The following is a 24505-nucleotide window of genomic DNA, read 5'->3' as shown; positions in this document are numbered from 1 at the left end:
GTGGCTCATGCCTGCAATCCCAGAACTTTGGGAGGCCAAGGTGGATGGATCACTTGGGGCCAGGAGCTCGAGATCAGCCTGGCCAACATGGCAAAACCCCATCTCTACTAAAAAATACAAAAACTAGCTGGGCATGGTGGTGCATGCCTGTAATCCCAGCTACTCAGGAGGCTGAGGCACAAGAATCACTTGAACCCAGGAAGTGGAGGTTACAGTGAGCCGAGATCATGCCACTGCACTGCAGCTTGGGTGACAGAGTGAGACACTGTCTCAAAAAAAGAAAAAATAAATAAGAACTTTTGTTCTTTAAAAGGCACCATAGAGAAATAAAGAAGCTATTTGCTATACTTATAATTATTATAGGGTTAGTATCCAGAATATCCAAAGTCCAAAAAATTAGTAATCAGTAAAACAGTAAATCAGTAAAACACACATGATGCAAAAAAGCTCTGGACAGGAAGTATGAGCAGGCATTTCACAAAAGAGAAAATATGAATGGTGAAAAGACATATGAAAATTCCCTAAACTCATTAGTAATTAGGAAAGTAAGACCATCAGGAACTGTATTCTACACCCACTAGATTGCCGAAAGTTAAGAAGCCTGAGTCTACAGAGTTGGTGAAATTTTAGATCAACTGTAACTCTTATATACAATTGTTGGGGCTGGGCATGGTGGCTCACATCTGTAGTCCCAGCACTCTGGGAGCTAGGAGGATTGCTTGAGCCTAGGCGTGCAAGACCAGCCTGGGCAACATAGCGAGAACTTGTCTCTAAAAAAATAAAAAATAAAATATTAACTGGACATAGTAGTGCATGCCTGTACTCCCAGCTACTTAGAAGACTGAGGTGGAAGAATTACTTAAACCTGGGAGGTTGAGGCTGCTGTGAGTTGTGATAATGCCACTGTATCCCAGCCTGGGTGACAGAGTGAGACCTCATCTCAAAAACAATAAATAAATAAATAAAACTTTATTTTGCTAAGCTTCATCTCAATAGATAGGTGACTATTTTTCCAGATGTTTTAAAATATATAGTCTCTTGGCCAAGTGTGGTAGCTCACACCTGTCATCTCAGCACTTTGGGAGGCTGAGGCAAGTGGATAGCTTGGGCTCAGGAGTTCGAGACCAGCGTGGGCAACATGGTAAAATCTCATCCCTACAAAAAATACAAACGACAAAACAAAACAAAACAATTAGCCAGGCATGGTGGCATGCGTCTGTGGTCCCGGCTACTCAGAAGACTGAGGTAGAAGAATCGCTTGAGCCCAGGAGCTTGAGGCTGCAGTGAGCCATGATCATGCCACTGCACTCCAGCATGGGGGACAGAGTGAGACTCTGTCTCCAAAGAATATATATATACACACACACACATATGTATAAACACATACATATACACACACACACATAAACATATAAACACACACATATCTATGTATACATCTTTAAAGATGTTTTTGGATTCTTTGAGCTTTTTACATATACTATCACAATCCTCATCTTTTTAGTAAGGCTATACACATTGACTCTGGTCATATATCCAGGAGTAATTTTTTAAAGTTTACTTACAATCATAAAAATGTGTTTGCATTGCTCAGTACCCCTGCATAGATTAAAACAGCTCTGATCATTTCAGCATAGTAACACCAGCTAGTTATCACAAACGAATCACACTTGGAAGAATTGTTTCCTTGACTAAAAATTGCCATATCTCAGAACAGTTACTCCTCAATAATATAAACGCTTGGTCATTAGGATCAAAAAAAGAGAAGATGGGCCCATCCTCATCTTTGGAGAGACATGGGGGGTAAAAGCAACAAGACTGCATGTCCTGGCTATTTCCCTAGAATAGATTCCAGTTTGCCTTTCTCCTAATACGCTCAGAGTATACACCAACACTTCACATTTGGTCTATTTCTTGGTTCAATCATTACGATTTCATTAGTGGACTTTTTAGTTTCTTTAATTCTTTATATCTCACTAGCACTACTTTTAAATATTTTATAGTCTTTATTAGCTAGTTGGTTGTATCTTTTTTTATTTGTTCTCTTCTGTCTGGGTTTGATTGTTGTTTTGGGGTGTACAGTGTACATTCTTCACTTGTTCTTTCTCTCTCTTTCTTTCCTTCCATCCTTCCTTCCTTCAGATATGATCTGACTTCCATCACCCAGACTGGAGTGCAGGGCTGCAATCTAGTACAGCTCACTGCAGCCTGGAATTCCTGGGCTCAAGCGATCTTACCACCTCAGTCTCTCAAGTAGCTGAGACTATAGGCATACACAACTACAGCCGGCAAAGTCTACAGTATACCTTCTTAACTTAATTACAGTCTCTTTTCAAATAATATTAGATTACTTTTTTTAAAAAAAATTATTTTTTTAATTGAGACAGAGTCTTGCACTGTTGCCTAGGCTGGAGGGCAGTGGTGTAATCTCGGCTCACTGAAACCTCTGCCTCCCAGTTTCAGGCAATTCTCCTGCCTCAGTCTCCCAAGTAGCTGAGATTATAGGCATGTGCCACCCCACCATGCCCAGGTAATTTTTGTATTTTTAATAGAGACAAGGTTTCACCATGTTAGCCAGGCTGGTCTCAAACTCCTGACCTCAGGTGATCCACCCACCTCAGCCTCCCAAAGTGATGGAATTATAGGCATGAGCCACTGTGCCTGGCCTAGAACATTTTTTTTCTGAGATGGAGTCTTGCTCTGTCGCCCAGGCTGGAGTGCAGTGGTACAATCTCGGCTCACTGCAACCTCTGTCTCTCGGGTCCAAGCGATTCTCCTGCCTCAGCCTGCTAAGTAGCTAGGACTACAGGTGCACGCCACCACACACAGCTAATTTTTGTATTTTTAGTAGAGACAGGGTTTCACCATGTTGGCCAGGATGGTCTCGATCTCTTGACCTCATGATCTGCCCACCTCGGCCTCACAAAGTGCTGGGATTACAGGCGTGAGCCACCACGCCCGGCCAAACATTTTTTATGTAAGAACTTGACCTATTGTATAAGAGTCATACAACATCGTAAGCCCATTTTCTCTCCCAGTTTCTGTGTTATTGTTGCCTTTTACTTTACTTCTGTATACACTTGATTCTCATTATTCACAGATTCTATATGTGTAAAGTCACCTACTTGCCAAAATTTGTTTGTAACTCCAAAATCTATGGGTACTTCTGTAGTTATTTGTGAACATGCTCAGGGCAGCAAAAACTTTGAGTCCCTTGAGGTGCACAATCCAATCAGATGAAGTAAGGCAATGCCTGTCTTCTTTGTTTCAGCTCTCCTACTGTAAATAAACGTCCTATTTTTGGTCTAGTTAGTGCCACATTGTTTACATGTTGTGCTTTCCGTGTGGATGATTTCACTGTTTAAAGTGGCCCCCAAAAGACTTGTATACTGAAATCTATGAAATGTTGTTGAAAGAAATAAGCAAATGGAAAGACATCTGGTGTTCACAGAAGACTTAATATTGTTAAGATGTCAGTACTACCCAAAGTGATCTGCAGATGCAATTCCTATCAAAATCCCAATGATATTTTTTGCAGAAATAGAAAAGTCCATCCTAAAATCCACATAGAATCTCAAGGAACCTCCACATAGCCAAAACAATCTTGGAAAAAAAGTTAGAAGTCTCATATTTTCTGACTTAAAAACTTTCTGCAAAGGTATTGTACTCAAAATAGACTGGTACTGGCATAAAGACAGATTTAGAGACTGGTGGAAGATTATACAGAACCCAGAAATAAACCCTCTCATATATGGTCAAATGATTTTTCAACAAGGCTACCAAGAGCGCTCAATAGGGAAAGGACAGACTTCTTAACAAACAGTGTCAAAAAAACTGGATGTCAGACTGGGCATGGTGGCTCACGCTTCTAATCCTTGTACTTTGGGAGGCCGAGGCAGGTGGATCACCTGAGGTCAGGAGTTTGAGACCTGCCTGGCCAACATGGTGAAACCCTGTCTCTACTAAAAATACAGAAATTACCCGGGCGTGGTGGCGCATGCCTGTAATCTCAGCTACTCAGGAAGCTGAGGCAGAATTGCTTGAACCCAGGAGGTGGAGGTTGCAGTGAGCCGAGATCATGCCACTGCACTCCAGTCTGGGCAACAAGAGCGAAACTCCATTTCAAAAAAAAAAATAGGGGAAAAGCTTCATGATGTTGAATTTGGCAATGATTTAGTGGATACCACTGGATAATGATAAATATTAGATAATGATTTCTTCCTTTGGATAAGACACCAAAAGCACAAGAACCAAAAGAAAAAAAAAGACAAATGGAACTACATCAAACTCAGAAAATTTTGTTCATCAAAGGACACAGTCCATAGAGTGAAAAAAGAGCCTATGGAATGGGAGAAAATATTTCCAAATCCTATATCTGATAAGGGCTCCAGAATATATGAAGAACTACAACTCAACAACAACAAAAAATAAAATAACACATTTTAAAAGTGGGTAAAGTCACAGAATACTACATAGCTATAAAAATGAATGAGATCATGTCCTTTGCAGCAACATGGATGGAGCTGGAGGCCACTATACTAAGAAAATACAGAACTAGAAAACCAAACACTGCATATTCTCACTTGTAAGTGAGCGCTAAACCCTGAGTGCACATGGACACAAAGAGGGGAACAACAGACACCAGGGAATACTTGAGGGTGGGGGGTGGGAGGAGGGTGAGGATGAAAAAACTACCTATCTGGTACTATGCTGATTACATGGGTGACAAAATAATCTGTACACCAAACTCCTGTGACACACAGTTTACCTATATCACAAACCTGTACATGTACCCCTGACCCAAAAATAAAAATGAAAAAAAATGGGTAAAGGATCTGCTTGAATAGACATTTCTTCAATGATAATGTACAAGTGACCATCAAGCATATGAAAAGATGCCAACAGGACTAATCATCAGAGAAAAGCAAATCAAAACCACAATGAGATGTTACTTTACACCTCTCAAAATATCAAAAAGCAACAAGCAAGCAAAACCCCAGAAAATAACAAGTATTGGCAGGAATATGGAGAAGCTTGGACCCTTGTACACTGTTGGTATGACTGTAAAATGATACAACCACTGTGGAAAACAGTATGGCAGTTCTTCAAAAAGTTAAAACAGAACTACCATACGGTCCAGCAATCCCACTTCTGAGTATATCTCCAAAAGAACTAAATCAGTGTTTTGAAGACAGATTTGCAAGTTTCTGTATCTAGCAGCACTATTAACAATAGTGAAGGATTAGGAGCAACCTAAACATCCATCAACGGATGAATCAATAAACAAAATGTAATATATACACACGATGAAATACTATGCAGCCTTAAGAAGGAAAGAAATCCTGTCACATGCAGCAACATAGATTATCTTTGAGAACGTTATGCTAAATGAAACAACCCAGTTACGAAAGAACAAACACTGTATAATTCTTCCTATGTAACGTATCAAAAATAGTCAAATTCATTGACATAGAAAGTAGAATGGCAGTTACCAGAGGATAAGGGAAAGGGAAAATGGGGAGATGCTGTTTAATGGATATAGAATTTGAGTTCTGCAAAATGAAAAAGTACTGTTGATCTGTTTCATAACAGCGTACATATGTTTAACACTACTGAACTGTATACTTAAAAATAGTTAATATGGGCTGGGCACAGTGGCTTATTCCTGTAATTTTAGCACTTTGGGAGGCCAAAGTGGGCAGATCCCCTAAGGTCAGGAGTTCGAGACCAGCCTTGCCAACATGGTGAAACCCCATCTCTATTAAAAATGCAAAAATTAGCTGAGCAAGGTGGTGTGCACCTGTAATCCCAGCTACTTGGGAGGCTGAGGCAGGAGAATCACTTAAACCTGAGAGGCAGATGTTGCAGTGATCCAGGATAGCACCACTGCACTCCAGCCTGGGCGACAGAGCCAGACTCCATCTCAAAAAAAAAAAAAAAAAAAAAAAGTGGTTAATATGGTAACTTTTATGATTTTTTTAACCAGACTTTTAAAAACCCTATTTTAGTGTATATGTATAACTAGATACACAGAAATTCCTGGCTCAGTGGCCCTTCCAGATGCTGTGCCTTTGGGGGAGAAGTAAGTAGAAGGTGGGAGGGGCTGACACAGTTACATAAATCATAAAACGTGCTGTGAGAGGAAAGGGGCAGAGTTGTTTATTTATTTTGTATTTTGGGTTCACAGTTGCTCAAGAGCTTTATGTTTATCATCAGATAATTAAAGAATATTTGGTTAAATATCACTTGGGTTTGCTGAAGTCAACACAGTCTAAGGATAAAAACCTGGTTTTTCCTCAGATTCTGCTATTACAGGTTAAATTGTGTGTGTCCCCTCAGATTCACACATTGAAGTCATCACCCCCAGTGCCTTAAGATGATATATTTTATGTTATTTTTTTTTTACCACAATAGAAATTTAAAAATTATTTTAAAAACAAATAAATTCAAAATGGATCAAAGACCGAACTGTAAACTATAAACTCTCATAAAAGAAAACATAAAACTAGGGGTGGTGGATCATGGGCTGTAATCCCAGCACTTTGGGAAGCCAAGAAGAGTGGATTGCTTGAGCCCAGGAGTTTGAGACCAGCCTGGGCAACATGGGGAAACCCCTGTCTCTATAGAAATACAAAAATTAGCCAGGCGTGGTGGTGAACACGTGTAGTCCCTGCTGCTCAGGAGGCTTAGGTGGGAGGATCGCTTGAGTCTGGGAAGTAGAGCCTGCAGTGAGCTGTGATCACACCACTGCACTCAAGCCTGGGTGACAGAGTAAGACCCTGTCTCAAAAAAAAAAAAAAAATAGGGAAGAAGCTTTATGATATGGGGTTTGACAATTGGGTATGACATCAAAAGCACAGGCAATGAAAGAAAAAATTGACAAGATGGATTTCTTCAAAATCAAAAACTTTTGTGCATCATAGGGCATTATCAACAGGGTGAAAGGGAACCCATGAAATGTGAGGAAGTATTCGTAAATCACATATCTGATAAGAGATTGATATTCAAGATATGTAGAGAACTTTTAAAATGCAACAACCAAAAAAATCAAGCAACCTGATTTTAAAATGAGCAAAAGATTCAAATAAATGGTTTGCAAAATAACACAAATGGCCAACAAATACATTAAAAAATGGTCAACATGAGGCCAGGTGCAGTGGCTCTCCTGTAATCCAAGCACTGTAGGAGTCTGAGGTGGAAAGATCACATGAAGCCAAAGTTCAAGACCAGCCTGGCCAACATAGTGAAACGCTGTCTCTACTAGAAATAAAAAAAAAAAAAAATGTCAGGGCATGGCAGCACACACCTGTGGTCCCAGCTACCTGGGAGGCTGAAGTAGGAGGATGGCTTGAGCCCAGGAGATGGAGATTGCAGTGAGCCAAGATCATGCCACTGCACTCCAGCCTGGGCAACAGAGCAAGACCTTGTCTCAAAAAAAAAAAAAAAAAAAAGAGGTTAACGTCAGTAAGCATTACGGAAATTAATAACAAAACACAATAAAATACCACTTCACATACACCCATTAGAATGGCTATCATTTATTATTTTAAAAAATGACAACAAAAATATAGTGTTGATGAAAATGTGGAGAAACAGGAACCCTTGTGCATTACTGAGGAAAAATGTAAAATGGTGCAGCTGCTATGAGAAACGGTATGGCAATTTCTCAAAAAATTAGACATAGAGTTACCATAAGATCTAGCAATTCCACTTCTGGGTGTATACCAAAAGAACTAAAATCAGCTAGGTGCAATGGCTCACGCCTGTAATCCCAGTACTTTGGGAGGTCAAGGCTGGCGGATCACCTGAGATCGGGAGGTCAAGACCGGCCTGACCAACATGGAGAAACCCCGTCTCTACTAAAAATACAAAATTAGACAGGCGTGGTGGTGCATGCCTGTAATCCCAGCAACTTGGGAGCCTGCAACAGGAGAATGGTTTGAACTCGGGAGGTGGAGGTTGCGGTGAGCAGAGATTGTGCCATTGCACTCCAGCCTGGGCAGCAAGAGTAAAACTCCATCTCAAAAAAAAAAAAAAAAAAAAAGAACTAAAATCAAGGTCTTAAAGATATTTTTACACCAGTGTTCACACTGTGATTATAGCATTATTCATGATAGCCAGAAGATGGAAGCTACCCCAGCATTCATCAATGAATGAATGAGTAAACAAAACGTGGTATATACATACAAGGGAATATTATTCAATCTTGTCACGAAAGGACAAATATTGTATGATTTCACATATATGAGTGTGGGGACAAGTGTGACTTCTGACTAACCCTGAGTCCAAAAATGCTTCCATAATATCTAGCTGTCATATTACTTTCTGTGTAGGACACCTAGTCACTGTGAGTTTCCTCCAAAACAACCCTTAATGCTGTTAGAAACATCATAGGCTGGGATTCCTGTAGCACCTATACATTGCTTCCAAAGCACATATATTTATACTTTTCCCCAAGACATCTGCCTCTCCAAGAGTCTGGGAGGTTTTGGCACTCAGGTCTACTTGTCTTGCAGCCCCCAAAACCATGCTTTGGTCCGTAACTTCCCCTGGTAAATCATCTCATACCAACAAACTGGATTTGTCTGCCTCCTTCTTTGATTTCTCAGCTTCTTTGTTATTTGGGGGACTCTTTGCATTCACAGAACAATGAGGTACCTAGAGGACTCAAATTCATACAGACAAAAAGCAGAAGGTGGTAGTCAGGACAGAAGGGACAGAGAACAGGGAGTTATTGTTTAATGGTATGGAGGTTTGGTTTGAGAAGATGAAAAAGTTCTGGAGATGGGTAATGGTGGTGGTAGTTGCAGAATAATATAAAAATACTTAATGCCACTGAACTGTACACTGACAAATAATTAAAATAGTAAATTTTATGCCATATATATCTTTCAAAATAAAAAATGGCTCCCAGGTGCAATGATAAAGTTATATCTGGTGTTCCTAGTACAGGAAGACATAGATGTGCCTTATGTGTGTGTTAGAGGAGCCTTGTTCTGGCATTAGTTACAGTGCTATTGACTGTGAGCTCCATGTTAATAAATCAATGATATAAATTACATAAGCTGTCTTTAAATAGAGACACACATAAAACAAGATTATGTATCGATTGTTGGACAAAAGTGTTGTGACCAGAGGCTTACAGAATCTAACTCTGTATTTCTCCTGCGAACAATATTCAGTGTTCCCTAATTCATTATTTTCGACATCTTTACAGAACTTAACTATCATGACTGAAAAGAATCAGGTGGGACAGATGCAGTGGCTCATACTTGTAATCCTAGTACTTTAGGAGGATGAGGCAGGAGGATCACCTGAATCCAGGAGTTCAAAATCAGCCTGAGCAACATAGTGAAACCCTGTCTCTACTAAAAATACAAAAATTAGCAGGGCATGGTCACACACACCTGTAATCCCAACCACTTGGGAGGTGGAGAGGTAAGTGAATGGCTTGAACCCAGGAGGCAGAGGTTGCAGGGACCTGAGATTGTGCCACTGCACTCAAACCTAGGAAACAGAGTGAGACTGTCTCAAAAAAAAAAAAAACAAAAAAGGAGAAATCATGACCAAAATTTTTCCAAATTTCATTAGCCCACAAATCCAAGAAGCTCAACAGACCCCAAACAGAAGAAACATGAAGAATACTTTACCAAGGCACATCATAATTACTTACAACTATAGACAATGTGTTGTGTTGGCCAGACTGCTCTTGAATTCCTGACCTCAAGTGATCCATCTGACTTGGCCTCCCAAAGTGCTGGAACTACAGACATGAGCCACCATACCCAGCCAGGCCATGATTTCTCTAAATATTTTTTTGCTGTCTGTTTCTCTTTCTTCTCCTTCTGGAACTCCAGTAACATGTATACCCCACTTGATGTTATGGCACAGCTCACTGATGCTCAGTTCTTTTCCATTTGTTTTCTTTGAAGTGGAGTCTTGCTCTGTCACCCAGGCTGGAGTACAGTGGCCCACTTATGGCTCACTGCAGCCTCAGCCTCACAGGACTCAGGTAATCCTCAGCCTCCTGTAGCTGGGACTATAGTTGCATGCCACCACACCTGGCTATTTTTTTTTAGACACATGATCTTATTATGTTGCCCAGGCTGGTCTTAAACAACTGGGCTCAAGCAATCTGCCCGCCTCAGCCTCTCAAAGTGCTAGAGTTTCAAGCATGAGTCACCATGCCAAGCCTCTTTTCACTTTTCTTTTATCACACTATATTGTGTTTTGAATAATTTCTATGCCTATGCCTTTTATGTCATTAATCGTTATTTGCAGTATATCACTGTTGTAATTAAATCTGGTATGTTCTTCACCTCAAACTGTATTTATCAATTCCATAATTTGTTTGTTTGTCTGTTTGAAATGAAGTCTTGCTCTGTCGCCCAAGCTGGAGTGCAATGGCATGATCTTAACTCACTGCAACCTCCACCTCCCTGGTTCAAGCAATTCTCCTGCCTCAGCCTCCTGAGTTGAGTAGCTGGGATTAAAGGCATGCATCACCAGGCCTGGCTAATTTTTGTATTTTTAGTAGCAACATGTTGACCAGGCTAGTCTCAAACTCCTAACCTCAAGTGATCCACCTGCCTCAGCCTCCCAAAGTGCTAAGATTACAGGCACAAGCCACTGCACCCTACCCCATAATTTTTATTTGGGTCTTTTTCATATCACTTCCAGATCTCCTCTTATCATATTCATGTTTTTCTCCACCTTCCTGAATATATGAGGGCAATTTTCAAATATAGTAGTTGTTTTTAATGTCCTTGTCTGCCAATTTTACCAAACATATCATTTCTGGGTCTTCTTCTATTGGTTGATTTTTCTTCTCATTGTGTTGTGTTTTGCTATTTTTTTTTTCATGTCTAGTATTTTCAAATTGAATACCTGGTACATTTTTACTATGAATTATACTCTCTTGGATTAAAGGGTTTTGGCTTTGTTTTTATTCTTTTAAATATTTTTGAACTTAGGTTACTTGAAAATATATATTTTTTTGGATGCTTGTCTTTAAGCTTTGTTAGGTGAGACCTGAGTAGTCTTTAATTTGGGGGGCTAATTTTTATCTACTACTGAGATAGTACTCTTCTGAGTATTATATTTGAATAAAATGACCCCTGTATGTCAGGAGGTCTTTCTTTCTGCTCAGTGGGCACACAAACTATTCTCAGGCCAACATGACCTCTATGGATTGTTCAGCCTGCTTCTTTCCAGTGTTCTTTCTCTGGTCTCCAGGCAGGTTCTTCATATGCAAGTAATAACCAATACTCAGCTGAAAGCCTAAAGGGAACCCCCTTCAGATTTCTAGAGCTTGTTTGGGAGCAAATGCTTTTTAACAGGTTTTTAGGTTTTTTACAAATATACTGGAGAATCATGCAATGCTACCAGCATTGAATCTCAAGTCTGCACATTCCTTTGCAACTAGTTCTGCAATGGCAGAAACTTTCATCTCACCTTTATTATTTACTATGACCCTTGCATTCTCTTCAAAATAAGGAAACATGCAATCTTTTTTCTGGTATGACTTTCTTTGTTGAATGACCACTGCTGGATGTACCTTCTTTCTGAGCTCTGGTTTGACTTTTTTGACTGTGGCCATTACCATATGATCTACACCAGCAGCGGGAAGTCTGTTCAGCTATCTCTTGATCCCCTTGATCACAGTTCCCACTAGAAGACCCAAGGGAATCTGGAATTTCATACCAGTGGACCCACCACATCCTCTCTTCAACATCTTTAATGCCTGAAAGTGGCAAAAAGCTAGAGCTTTCTTCCTGAGCAGTTTGCTCCTGCAAAAATACTGTGTTCTGTGAATTCTAGCCACCTTGTTCTGCCCTAATTCTTAATTCTGTCTCCTCAACTCAAGGAAATTGCTAACTTTTGTTTGAGTTACCGTCCCTGTGCTGTGTTCTGGAAATTCTCTCTAGGCAGAAAGCTAAAGCAATCATGGGGCTCACTTCATTATTTCTCCTCTCCTCTGTTCTTTCTCATCCCCATGATTTCTTTCATGCCTTGTAAATGTTAGAGTTCTTTAGTGCTTAGTCCTTGGGCTTCTTCCACATTTTACTCTCCCTAGTCACAGGACTTTAATATCATCATCATGTTCATGACTCCTTGATTTATTGCTCTAGTCTGGATCTCACTGGAGATTTGTTTTTTCATTTGCCTTGGTGATATCCTCACTTCAATATCTAATTATGATACCAAACAACATATCTTAAAATTTGTTTCTCCTGTATTCTTCTTAATGACAACTTTTTTTTTCTCACAAATACTAGGGATAAAGACCTGGGTATCATCCTTGACCCTTTTCTTTCTCTTACTCTTTAGATTCAGTTTATCAGCAAATCCTGGCCACTCCTCTACTAAAACAGATACAAGAATTCAGCCTTTCTCATCACTCCCGTCATCACTCCCATTATCCCCACCATGATCCAAGCCATCATCATCTCTTACCTGGCTAAATCTGACAGCATCTTAACTTCCCTGCTTCTCTGCCCTTGCCTACTGAAAGTCTACTTTCAACACAATAGCTGAATTCATCCTGATTAGTCGTAAGTTAGAGCATATCAAAAGTTCAAAAGGCTTCCCAGTTAACTCAAGTGCCAAAGTCCTTTCGATGACCTACAGAACCCACTCCATGCTCACTCTGACCTCCCCCCGACCCCCACACACTCACTCTATGCTAGCAACTCACCCTCCTTATCGTTCCCCAGCTATTTCAGGCATGTTCCACCTAGGCCTTTGCACTTGCTGCTACCTCTGTCTGGAATTCTCTTGCCTCAGCAAGCCATGTGGTCAGTTTCCCACACTCCCTTTAGGTCTCTATTCCAAAGTTACTTTTTCTGTCAGACCTTCCCTGGCTACTTTATCTAAATAACTATATATCCTCACATCTATTTCCTTATTTAATAATCAACATCTTTATTTATTCTCAACTATTAATTATCCTTATTTTATAAATGAGGAAAGTGGAAATCAGAGAGATGAAGTGAATTGTCTGAGGTCACACTGCTAGTAAATGGTGAAGCATGCAGATTGACTCCAGAACCTTCTCAATACATTTATGTACATGATATTTAGCTTATAGAACTATTTACATATATTTATCACATGTATACACAGACCTATAGCTATAGCCCATCTTCAAGCTGTATTTCATCATAGCTGTTTCTAAGTCCTCCATGACCGATGTAACTGATAGAGACTTGTGGATGTAAGATGATGCACTGACCCAGCTGGCATTCACTGGGAATCTACTATGTGCTAGGCGTTGTGATGAATGCTGAGGATATAGAGATGAAAGATGCAGTTGTCATCAATTACCTCACAGTTGGGAATAGGGAGAAGACAGACACTTAGAAATTCCACGGACAAAGAACTAGGTAGGACCCAATGGATAAAAAATACTGAATGAAGATTCTAATCCAACACAAGAAAGTTTCTAATGGTCAAAGCTGTCTGAAAATGAAATGGGCCACAGGGTGGAGTTCCTCTGACAGGAGTTGTCCCAGCAAAAGTAGGGTGACAGCTGACCTGGCTTTTACAGAGAGGATTGACTTAAACATAACATGGCTGATCAGGAGCCAGGTAACCAATGTGAGCTAGGCTTTTAAAAGACATTTTTCAACAAAGTGACTATTTGCAGAGATGTGTGTAGGGCTAAGGGAACTAATAATTTTGATGCACCCAGGGGACTAGCAGAAACTAGAAGGCATTTCCACTTAATGGCTGAAGGCACAGGGGCAGCCTGATGAAAAGCTGAAGCCTAGGAAAATAGGCTCTCAGAGAGGAAGAGAATTTCTACAGAGAAGCAGCAACTGCCAGAACTGGAACAATACGGCATTCCCATAAACAATATATCTGCACTTCTCTATCCTCAGGTTGTTCGGTTATTTGAGTGCCACTTACTCACCAAACGCAAAAGGAAGCCAGAGGCAAGCACCTGTCAGTGGAGGAACTGATGCTGTCCACAAAGCTCAGTGTCTGAGGGCATCCAGCAGAGCAGAAGAGGATGAAATAGATCCAGAGGGAAAATGCAAAATAATCAGCAGAGTTGGTTTTAAGGGCCCTTTATTTATTCAGAGGCAAAAACAGATTTTTCCCTCCAGACTCTACAAATGAACAACTAGGAAGAAAACCTCAACTGTGGGGTAAGTGGGGCGTGGAGAAAATTGGAGCTGAACGGATAATCTGGCTCTGCCCTTCCCACGTCTCTTTCCCACGCAGTGTCACTTTGTGCTCTCCGGAGCCCGCCATCAGCTATCCCTGCCTTGGCGCCCGGGCGAAGCGCACGGGCTGGGGAACCTCCTTCCTGCGCCGGTGATCAAGGGCGTCCCAGCCCACAGAGGGCCAGGAGGCGAGGCCTGGGCACACGTCTCGCCCCGCCCGGACGCTGGTGCCCGCGGGGTCCTCCTGGCCCTGCTAGGAGCTTAGGGGTTGCGGCGACCATTCATAACCCGGCTGCCAGACAAGCGAGGCTTTCCACGTGGGCAGAGGCGACGTCGTTCAGGTGGCAAGGATCCAAGGCGGAGCCTTCCTCCCCTCTGCGCCCACCCACCACCCGTCCCCGCCTCCGACCTAGAAAAGGACACGCACACAAAAAACTTTCGCCACACTATTAATATATTCGCGTTTCCTCCCACTTTCCCAATGGGCTACCAGCTGCAGAACTCCTGAATAGAAAGCTTAATTGTGCTTTGTCATGCAGAGTACCTCGATTTTCTATAGAAGGTTACAAAGGGCCATTTGAAGTATTTCTTTCTCGCCTAATCGTGAACCATTTGCATAGGGCACCTCTGCGCCTGCCAGACCCAGGTAGCTGCGCCGAAGCTCCGGGGGCCCCGGAGTAACAAAACCCAGCGCGGTTTCCAAAGGGCGCCCTACCCCGCCTCTGACCCAGCTTTTGGACGGCCAGCCCTAGGCAGCTGATTTGGAGGACGCGAAATCTGGCCTGCAAGCCGCGAGTGCCCGGCCCATGCGTTTGACATCTCGGCGGCCTCGGGCCATCCATGCCCCTCTAGCCTGTGCTGGAGCCTTTTTTAGGCCGGGCCTCCCTAACCCAGGTGGTGGTTTTCATCTACTACCTGTAGGTCCAGAGACCAAGCCTTTGCCCACGCGAGGTCCTCTACCCACTTGCCTCCCACGTAAGGTCCAAGTGAGGCGTCGAAGAACCATGCTGTTCGTTTCTCCTGGTTGATTGACAGGGCTGCGTTCAGAATATCTTTTCTTGTTGCTTGTTTTGACAGTTCAAATCCAGGTCTGTGTGACATATAAAGCTAATAAAATTCTAATTTCATTGTTAATCTTGTTTCATTGCAGTATAGGTTTTTACCCTCACACCTGCATGGCAGGGTGTAATTCCATTAATAAAAAAAAATCAACATATTCATTGCATGTCTTTTCCCTGATGATATATTGTGAGCAGTGTGAGTTGAGAAAGAGCCATTTATTCCCACCGTGAATGAGCCTGCATGGGGCGGGAGCTTCACCTGCCCCTCAGTCAATTAGGATGTATCGAAAAGTCTAGCAGAAAACGAGTTAAATTAACCGTTGGCTAATTTCCTTGTGTCCCTCCTACATAATCCCCCCTTTTCAGCTTGCCCCAGAAATTACCACATGTTGCAAGGTTCAAATAGTGCCTAATGAAACAGTGACTAAATGCTTCTCCCTCCAGCGCCACCGACTGGGGAGCCCTTTCGCCGGCCTTCAAAGCTTGCGCGGCATCGTGGTCCTGGTTCCCGTATCCAAGAAAGAAAAAGAAAAAAAGAGAAGAAAAGAAAGAGAAAGAAATTTTTGACAGGCAGAAAAAAAAAAAAAAAAACCCTAAGCTGTCAATAACTATCGATCCAGCGAGTGAAACTACATTACTGCCCACCCACTCACTTCCTGACACCGACGATGCAGTGGGTCGCCTGTGCCTGAAATTGGGGCCCAAGTAGGAATGGCAGCTTTAGCATCCTCCTCTTTTTCCGGAGAGCTGGGTCCTGGGGTTAGGAGGATTGAGCCAGGGCTATGGGAGACTGGATGGGGAAACGGGCCGGGAGAACAAAGGGTGAGTGGTGGAGGGGGGCTGATGTCAAGGCAGAAGGAGACGGAGATAAGACTGAGAAATGCAGGCAGAAAGAGACCACTAGGGAAGCAGATGCTAAGCGCCCCCTCCCCCAAATAAAGACAGACTGACAGCAAACACACCTCTAAGTCTTGACTGCCTTACCCAAGTTAAACTATATATGTGGCTTAAGCAACTCATCAGCCTCTAGCCGAAGGCATTTTGAAATCTTGACATTCAAAATCCTAATAATTAATTATTAATTAATGAAGAAGGAAAGGAGGAAGGTGGCTGGGTGCTGCTTGACTTCAAACAATCTAAATTAGGGTTTGTGAAGGAGGTACGCAAAAGTATGCACTCCTTCTCCTTCCTATTTTTTCTTTTTCACACTCGCAAAAATTTCCATTATAATCCTTCAAGGTCTAAGGCCAGCAGAGCTTCTCACCCTGCTCAAGCCCTTCCCAGCCAACTGAGACCAAGCTGGCTTCAGCTCCTTGGAGCCGGCTGCCACTCACAGGCAGGGAGCTCTTTCCCATCGGGAGCAACTCCCACCTGCCTTTTTTTCTCTGCACCTGCTGTGGGTGTTTTCTCTTTGAACTTCAGAAACCAAGTAGTTGCCTAGAATTACTTTCGCTACAGTGCTCACAGGCTAAATATTACTACATTCATTCTCTCTCTCTCTCTCTCTCTTTCTCTCTCTCTCTCTCGTTCTCTCTCCTCTCTCCCCTTTCCTCCCTCTCGCTAGAGACTTAAGTCTCCTGTTTGAAATGGTGCAGCTAATACAAAGTCATCAAAGCACTATGGTTCTTGTCTTAAAGTGACAGCCTGCTTTATGAGACTGTTTGAAATACTCCCCTTGCTTTTCAATGTCTCTCTATCCATCTTTGTCTTCTCTTCAGAAAAGGGGACAATATAAAGCCCAGCCTGGCGAGCTCCCCACGCTCAGGCCTGGGCAGTGCCAACCTCCGTCTTTAAGCAGATTGAAATTGTCACTGCTTCATTAATCTGAAACTAGTTACTTTCCTAAGCACACAGCATACACTTCCGATCTGCTAGGATTCACTCAGGGGAGCCCCTGGGGCCTTCCTGGGTTTGGGATTTAGAAGGCTCAACAAAGATACAGCAAGGGTTCAGGAAAACATAGGGCTCAGCTTGAAGAAAAGCAGCACCCACTGCCGAAGAGTGGCATTGACATCAGTATATTAAGAGAGCACAAAACACTGTTTTCAGAGACAATAGGATCCCCAGGATTTTGGAGGTTACACTTGAGAATAAGTAGTCTGCCTATGGCAACAGACAAGGGTATCTATTACCACATGGAGTAGCATTAGAGGTCTCACAGGCTTCAGATTTGCTTTCCCCAAACAGAAGAAACTGGAATCCAAATTTATTTGCAAGTTGGAGTTTTGCTGGTTTTTTTTGTTTTTTTTTTAGTTTTTAGTTTTAGGGTTTTTTTTTTTTTTAATCTGAGTTCTGATTCAACTCTGATCCTAAGAGACGTCTTTAAGTTTCTGTTTTTCTTTGGCCCCTCCCTAGTTCCAGCCTGTGTTGCCCACTCCAAGTGCCAGGATGTTGGGTGTAGAAGCCTTGGGTCCTTGTGGAATTCCTCATCTTCTATGAGACAAGTTGCCCCTTTTCTTCATACCCCCACTATTAACAGAATATAATACAAAGGATTCTATTACTTTTAATATTTCTAGCTAGCTTAGAATAGCAAGTTTTTGCATTCTTTTCTATGTGATTTAGGGAAGAGACGTGGGCATATTTTCAAGAGAAGCTCAATTTTCAGTAATGTGAGCCTAAAGATTTATAAAATAGATTTATATTAAATTATGTTAATAGAAGCCTAGTAAATGCACCATTTAATTGCATGGAAAAAAATGTTCCCTTTTAAAAGGTCTGTCACCTTAACAGGTACATTCAAAGATTCTCTGTGAATAATGAAAATAGGAACAATTGCTTTGATGCACTGAGCTGCATTCATCGTCTAGGACAGCTTTGGGCTGTGTTTGGAGAAGATGGGAGGAGTTCCTTTGAAAGGAGTGATTGCTCCTTTAAACCCAATTTCCTCTAGCAAATAGGTTCTATTGGAGTGTCATTCTCCTCCCCTCTCTCACACACATGAGGCTGGGCTTGAGATCCTGCCCCAAAGCTCTTCTCCATGTCCCCTCTCCATGTTCAGCTTGTTTTTCCTCCCCATAACCCAACACTGAGCATCTCCCCATCTCTCTCAAAGAAATCTCTCAAGGAGTGCCATTAAAAGCGAGTGGAACCTGCAGGAAAGTTACAAGTGGGAAGCAAAAAGAAAAAGAAAACCTGGTAAAAATCACTCTTTTCCACCGACATCACCACCAGCAATGGACCCTCTCTATCTCTGTCTCACACACACACACATGCCTCATGCATGCACGCACTACACACATGCACATACAGAGACCCAGTTGCCCTCTGTGTCGGCTTTTAGTTAGAACTACTACCTTTCTGGCAATTGTGTGACCACAGTTAGAGTGGGCCAGGCAAACTGCATTTCTAATCCTGATCAGATATAACTGGACAAAACTGGTGGGAGATGTAGAGAGAGGCAATGAGGAGAGGAAGGGGGAGGTCAGAAATCAAAGATTTCACATCCTCAAGTGTTTTGTCTCTCCTAAAATTATTTAATATTCTTTAGGGGAGATGGAAAGGGACTGAGCTATGATGACCACTTCAGAATAAGGACCCCAGAGGAATAGAGATCTATGGGCATCAGTGTCTCCATCACATGGGCCCTCTGACACCCTAAGAATGAGCTACTGGGTCCCTTTTGCTTTTGGTCTAGTTTGCCATCAGTATCAGGCCCTTGGCCTTCGACATTTGTTGGTGGCTGAGTGAGACAGTGAAGGGGAAAAGTCTCTGTTCCTCCTCTATGCTCCGAATGTCTGGGCTGGGCCAGGGTACATGGGTGACAGGTCATCCTTCCTGCTCTCCACCCTGCCTTCCACCCTCAGCTCTTTTCCTGTTTAAAGCCAACATGAGATTTGTTCTCAAAAAGATGGACTCAACCACACTCAAGCTAGTGCTACCCATGGATTTTCTCTTGGTGGAGCAAGCTCCTGCTTTTTAATTCTCATTTTCATTCTCTTTCTTTCCATGACCTCTCTAAGAGGTCATCCTCTGGGGGAACAGAATTTCTTTTTTTTTTTTTTTTCAAGTGGGGCGTATTGGAAATTGGTATCCAGTGCTTCCCAGGTAGAGAATTTGTCAAGGGTGACCCCCTACATCTTAAACTTTCCTCTTAAATCAGTGTTTGATATCAAGATTATTTAACTGGGAATGTGAGTTTCTGAGGGTTAGCTTAAATGTTCCTAAAGTGAAACTGTTGGCCTTTAGAATCAGACCGATTCCAGAATACCAAAGCATTACTCTGATTTGAAAACTTCAAAAACATCAAGTGATTTTTTTTTTGAGGGACGGGGATTTGGGGAACATATAAAACTTATTCTAGCATAGCAGGAGACTTCATATTCTATTCCCAAAGTGACCCAAAAAAGTCCACTCTGCATCGGATGTCCTAGAAGGAAGACTTCCCTGGGAACCCTGGGGAAACTTTTCTTCTATGGAGAGTGTCCCAACATCTAAATAGGTATCTGTACCTAATTTTTTTATTTTTACTTTTATTTTTATTTATTTATTTATTTATTTATTTTGCCTCAGGAGAGAAATACTTTGTTTATTCTCCTTTCCCTAGGGAACTTCCCCAAAGATCGGAGCAAGAGGGACTGGGGCATCCAAGCAGATCCAAACCATCTAAGCAGGGTTGGCGCCGTGGCTTTCTGCGGCATGGCAGAGCTGGGCGCACCGCGCGGTACCAGGTGTTCCAAGTGCGTGGCTCCGCGTTCCGGGCGCAGGGCCTGGGATCCGGGAGCCGGACGAGGCTTACAGCTTGGGATGAGAGCTAGTCAGGACTTACGGGAGGTCTAAACGAGCGCGCAACCCCAGAGGGGCCGGGCTGGGTGTGGATGGGACGGGGACAGAGGGATCTCCCTACAGCCCAGAGGAAGCTTCGCTTTGGGTATGAGCGTAAAGAGCAGCAGCAGGAGCTCTTTGTGCTTCTTATTTCCCGCAGTGAAATTAGTCCTCTTAAACTCCTGTTTTTGCGCCTGAAAACTCCCTTCCTCCCACCTCTGTTCTCGCGCGCATAGAGGCCTGGAAAGGCAGCGGGCCTGCGCCTCCTCCCTATCGTGGCGGGCAGGGCGAAGAGCCCGGGGCTCTGCGTGTGAGAGATGGGAGGAAAGAGATCCAGAGGCCTGAGCATCTCAGGCTGCGCAGTAGTCAGCCGGCTGTCTGGGACCTCGGCGCAGGACCCAGCTCAGCACATTGCACAAATCGCCAGCAGCTCCCTTTTCAGCCTGACACAGTGCGGGCCCTCCTCCCTTTGCCCCGTGCCGGAGCCGGAACGAAGAGAGATTTTCCTTCAGAGCCGTGTGTGTGTGTGTGTGTGTGTGTGTGTGTGTGTGTGTGTGTGTGTGTGTATGTGTGTGTGTGTGTCGAAGAGAGATTTTCCTTCAGAGCCGTGTGTGTGTGTGTGTGTGTGTGTGTAGAGGGATTTTCCTTCTGAGCCTACTGAGTGTGTGTGTGTGTGTTAGAGAAAGAACACTCCAGGAAAACCGTGGCTGGTTTTAGTTCCCCAACCACACCTGGTAAGGTTCAGTACCACCAGCCTCAAGTAAATCAGACCTAAAGCCCTTGTGTATGTGTGTCGTCATCAATTCCTGTGGCTTGAACCTATCGGGTGGCATCTTTATAGAACCTCATCAGAAATCACACTAGTTGAGGATTAGTGGGGCTCAGCTTGCAGGGAATGAGACCTCTTCCTTTTCCTGTTTCCAGCTTCTTCACTTCGCTCCCTAAGATAACAAGCCCAGGCTGCACTGCGGAGACAGCCAGGTTGCCCTGCTGAGGGAAGAGCTAGGAATAAGTCTCCTGGGGACCAGGTTTAAAGGAAGTGATTCCACTAGGCTATGGGAAGGGTGGCCGGGGGAGGGGACTAGAAGGGAGACAAATTAACTGAACTTTAGGGAGACCAGGAAAAGAAACCCTGAAACTCAAAGGTCTAAAGGCATCTCTGGGCTGCTTTGAAAAAGTGAGATTATGAATCTTTGAACAGAATATTTTCTACCCCTTTTTGTTTTCTCAGCATTGAGGGAAACTAGCTCATTCTGCTTGCAGCATCATTTTTAAGCTTCCTCTGTTTGCTTCTGGCCTGTTTGATAGATTGCTGCTCTTCCTAAAACTATTCTAACTCTACAAATTCCTTCACATAATTCAAGTTTTCCTACTGAGAGAGATGAGGACGTAGAAGGAAGAAAAGAAATACTAGATGGGGGATTTTCACCCTCCTTGGCTAAAGAAAAGTTTACCTGTCTATCATTCTAAATGGAGTGATTTGTCCTATCAACTGTGAGGAGGTGGCCTGTTTTAAGGATGGAGAGGCACTACCTGGTAGGTGCAATCATGACTAAAGGTGTCTCCTTGGCAAAAGTTTCTGTTACATAGAAACCCTATAGAGCCACAAACTCCCCTAACCAAGAGACTCTCATTACCAAGCTTTTACTCAACATTTTCCTTGAAGTCCTTACACAGCTTTTTCCCCATGCCTGCCTTTCTCTAGACATTGGAGGAGGGGGCAGGAGGAGATAGGGAGAGCAAATACCACCAATTTCAAATCTTGGTTTTGTTTCGTTTATTTAAATAAATATAAATATAAATTTTATATAAAACTATTCACATCCAAAGGGACTTCCAGCGACTTAGATTTTAAATTCTCCCCAGGCAAAATTTCAGAAAGCAAGACCTACAGGGTCTAATTTTCTACATTATTTGCAACTTCGGTGTTTTTGTTTGAAAACAACAACAGAAAATAATCAATAAACCCCGTGTTCTTATCAGGTTCTGAAAGACAGTAGGGATGGGGAAATGAGATGCGCTTTCAAAAACCCCATACAGTGTTAAACTTAAACCAACCCTGTTTTTCCTGTGTTACAAGATGAGAGTAAGTTGAATTCTAGGTTATTTACATTTTTAAAAAACAATCTATAGCTTTGAGTTGGAGCCCCAAATGAACAGGTCAAGAAGGAGACAGGAAAGGTCAGGCCTGGCTTGTCCACTCCAAAACTTCCAGGTTCGTTTCTTCTCCAGATGGGACCACTGCGACGAGCAAGGATTTTGGCCCCTGGTGCCCCCACGCCTTGGTGTTGCCGGGTCTTCCAGGATCGGGGGATGTGAGGGAGGCGCCCCCCTCCCCCTCATAAGGGAGAAATCTCCTTGTCATCGTTGGCTGAGGCCGGCGACAGGGAGTCCTCATCCTCGGAGCGCGCGTAGTGCACCTGGCTCCCGACGCACTTGCAGCCCGCGTGACTGTTCCTCTGCGTGCCCTTCCCCTCCTTCTTATGCTTCACTCGGCGGTTCTGAAACCAAATTTTCACCTGCTTCTCCGACAGGTTCAGGTAAGTGGCGATTTCGATCCTCCGGAGTCGAGACAGGTACATGTTGGAAGAGAATTCTCGCTCCAGCTCCAGGAGCTGCGTGCTAGTGAACGCCGTCCTCATCCTCTTGCCATTTGGTACCTGGCTGGCGTCAGAGCCTCCTGCGGACAAGCGAAGAGAGGGCAGAGAGGTAAGGCTCCCACCCCACGTGCTAACTAGGATGCGTCTTAGGGACCCATCCCGGAAAGCCCAACCGAACACCTGTATCCCTTTCCCATTTCCAGCCACGTCGTTGCTTAGCGGGGGAGAAAAGAGACCTGCAAAGCAAATAAAGGTCTTTGATGCGCAGGACGTGAAGTCAGAGGATTAAAGAGGGTTGGGGACTTGCACTATCTGATCGTCTCTCTTTCAGCCGAGCGGAGAAGCATGCAGGCTTAGCCAAAAACGTCAAAACGCTTTAGCCAGCCCAGATGCGGGGAAGCCACACAGGTTCAAACACACCTACGCCAACCCTCAAGCAGCCTCTTGTTTCTCCGCGGTGACGTTCGAGGTCCCTAAGGCCCCAATATTAATAAGACGATACTCGAGCACCTGGTACTAGGAGTGAAACGCACCAGGCTGAGTGGAGAAGCTGGTAAACTAACTTCCACCTCCGTGGAACTTCTGTGGCGGACTCTACAGTTACACTAAAAGCCCCTCCTCCCTCTCCACCCTGTCCCTCCGAGTCTCCCACTTCCTCCACCGGAGGTAGAAAGTTTGCTCCAGGCGCGCGTAAGGCGCGGAGTGCAGGGGCCCAAAGACCCCGCCCTACCCATGGTGAGGCAGTGGAATCTCCGCGGGTCTGCCACGTTGTAGGTGGTGGCGGCGCAGACAGGTGCGTGGTGTTGCGGGTGCCCCAAGGCCGCCGCGGCCGCCGCCGCCGCCGCTGCTGCCGCCGCCGCCGCGGCCGATCCAGGCTGCTGGGACTGGTGGTGGTGATGGTGGTGCTGCGGTGGGTGGTGGTGATGGTGCGCGTGGTTAACCCGCGGGCAAAACTGCGCGTCCCCAGGAGCCGAAGGGAACTGGCTCTTGAGCAGAGGCAGGGCTCCTGCGCCCCCAGCCACCCCACTGCCTCCGGCCCCGGTAACCCCGGCCCCTGCGCTCCCGCTGCCGGCGCCCACAGACCCCCGAGAGGAGTGCAGGTGCGAAGTGACGCAGAGGGGGCACACGCAGAACGCGCCGCTCTTGCGGGATGGGCAGCCAGGACCGGACACGGACATCACCAATGGGGACGGCATGCCAAGCGGGATGAAGAAATCCGGCCCAGGGTGCGGTTCAGGCAGCGAGGGTGCGGGCCGTGAGGAGTCCTTGATGATGAGCGAGTCGACATAGAAGGAGCGCGACATGTCGAGGGGGGTGGGTGGCTGGAAGGCCCGACCGGCCGCGGCGACCCCTCCCCTTAGTGTTCTGAGCTCTACCCCAGGAGCCGCGCAGACACTGGCGGTCAAGCCCGTGGGGGCGTAGAGGTGTTGGCGTCTGGGCTGGGAACAAAGGGGTCCCGGGAGAGGGCTGGTCCTCACGTCCCCCGCCCGGCGCCCCGGCTTGGGTATTTTATAGCCCCCACCCCGGCACGTGATGCTGCGGAGTACCGCTCGGCTCTGGCTCCTCGGCAGCTCCCCACCCTCGGGATAGGCTGCCCGAGTCACAACAGAAGCCGCGAGGAGGGGCGGGCGCGCCGCGGGGAAGAACGCGGTGGAGGGGGATGGGGGAGACTTTGCAAAGTGTAGGTTTTGTTAATTTCCCGGGGAGGCCAGCCTCCTCCCCCTTTTTCTCCACGCTTTACCAAGAAATCACAGCGCTGCATCCTCCATCCCACCCCCTCTCGCTACCCTGGGCCCCAGCCCAACTCTTCCCCACGCCCGCCGCAGAGCGCACCAGGTGGGGACTTGGAGGCCTTTTTAATTGTAAGGCTGAGTGCTCCCAACTCCTCTGTGCTAGGGGTGGCTGTGGC

General features: G+C 44.6%; 1 protein-coding gene and 1 pseudogene across 1 annotated transcript; both read right to left on the bottom strand.

Annotated features, from left to right (window-relative positions):
- Positions 1-11371: 11371 nt before the first annotated feature.
- Positions 11372-11734, bottom strand: LOC110568145 (large ribosomal subunit protein uL14-like; annotated as a pseudogene).
- Positions 11735-21756: 10022 nt separating this feature from the next.
- Positions 21757-24081, bottom strand: GSX2 (GS homeobox 2). Its single transcript, XM_012441044.2, has 2 exons — positions 23327-24081; positions 21757-22676 (listed from the first exon to the last, which is right to left on the bottom strand). The coding sequence occupies exons 1-2, from the start codon at positions 23898-23900 to the stop codon at positions 22336-22338; spliced, it is 915 nt and encodes a 304-aa protein (XP_012296467.1). The 5' UTR covers positions 23901-24081; the 3' UTR covers positions 21757-22335.
- Between the last annotated feature and the right edge of the window lie 424 nt (positions 24082-24505).

Source organism: Aotus nancymaae, unplaced genomic scaffold (assembly GCF_030222135.1).
Source record: "Aotus nancymaae isolate 86718 unplaced genomic scaffold, 86718_ANA_hifiasm-v0.15.2.pri h1tg000006l, whole genome shotgun sequence".
In the NCBI taxonomy this organism is placed as follows: Eukaryota; Metazoa; Chordata; class Mammalia; order Primates; family Aotidae; genus Aotus; species Aotus nancymaae.
The sequence above is the reverse complement of the archived record's forward strand: the minus strand, read 5'-3'. Positions and strand labels throughout refer to the sequence as shown.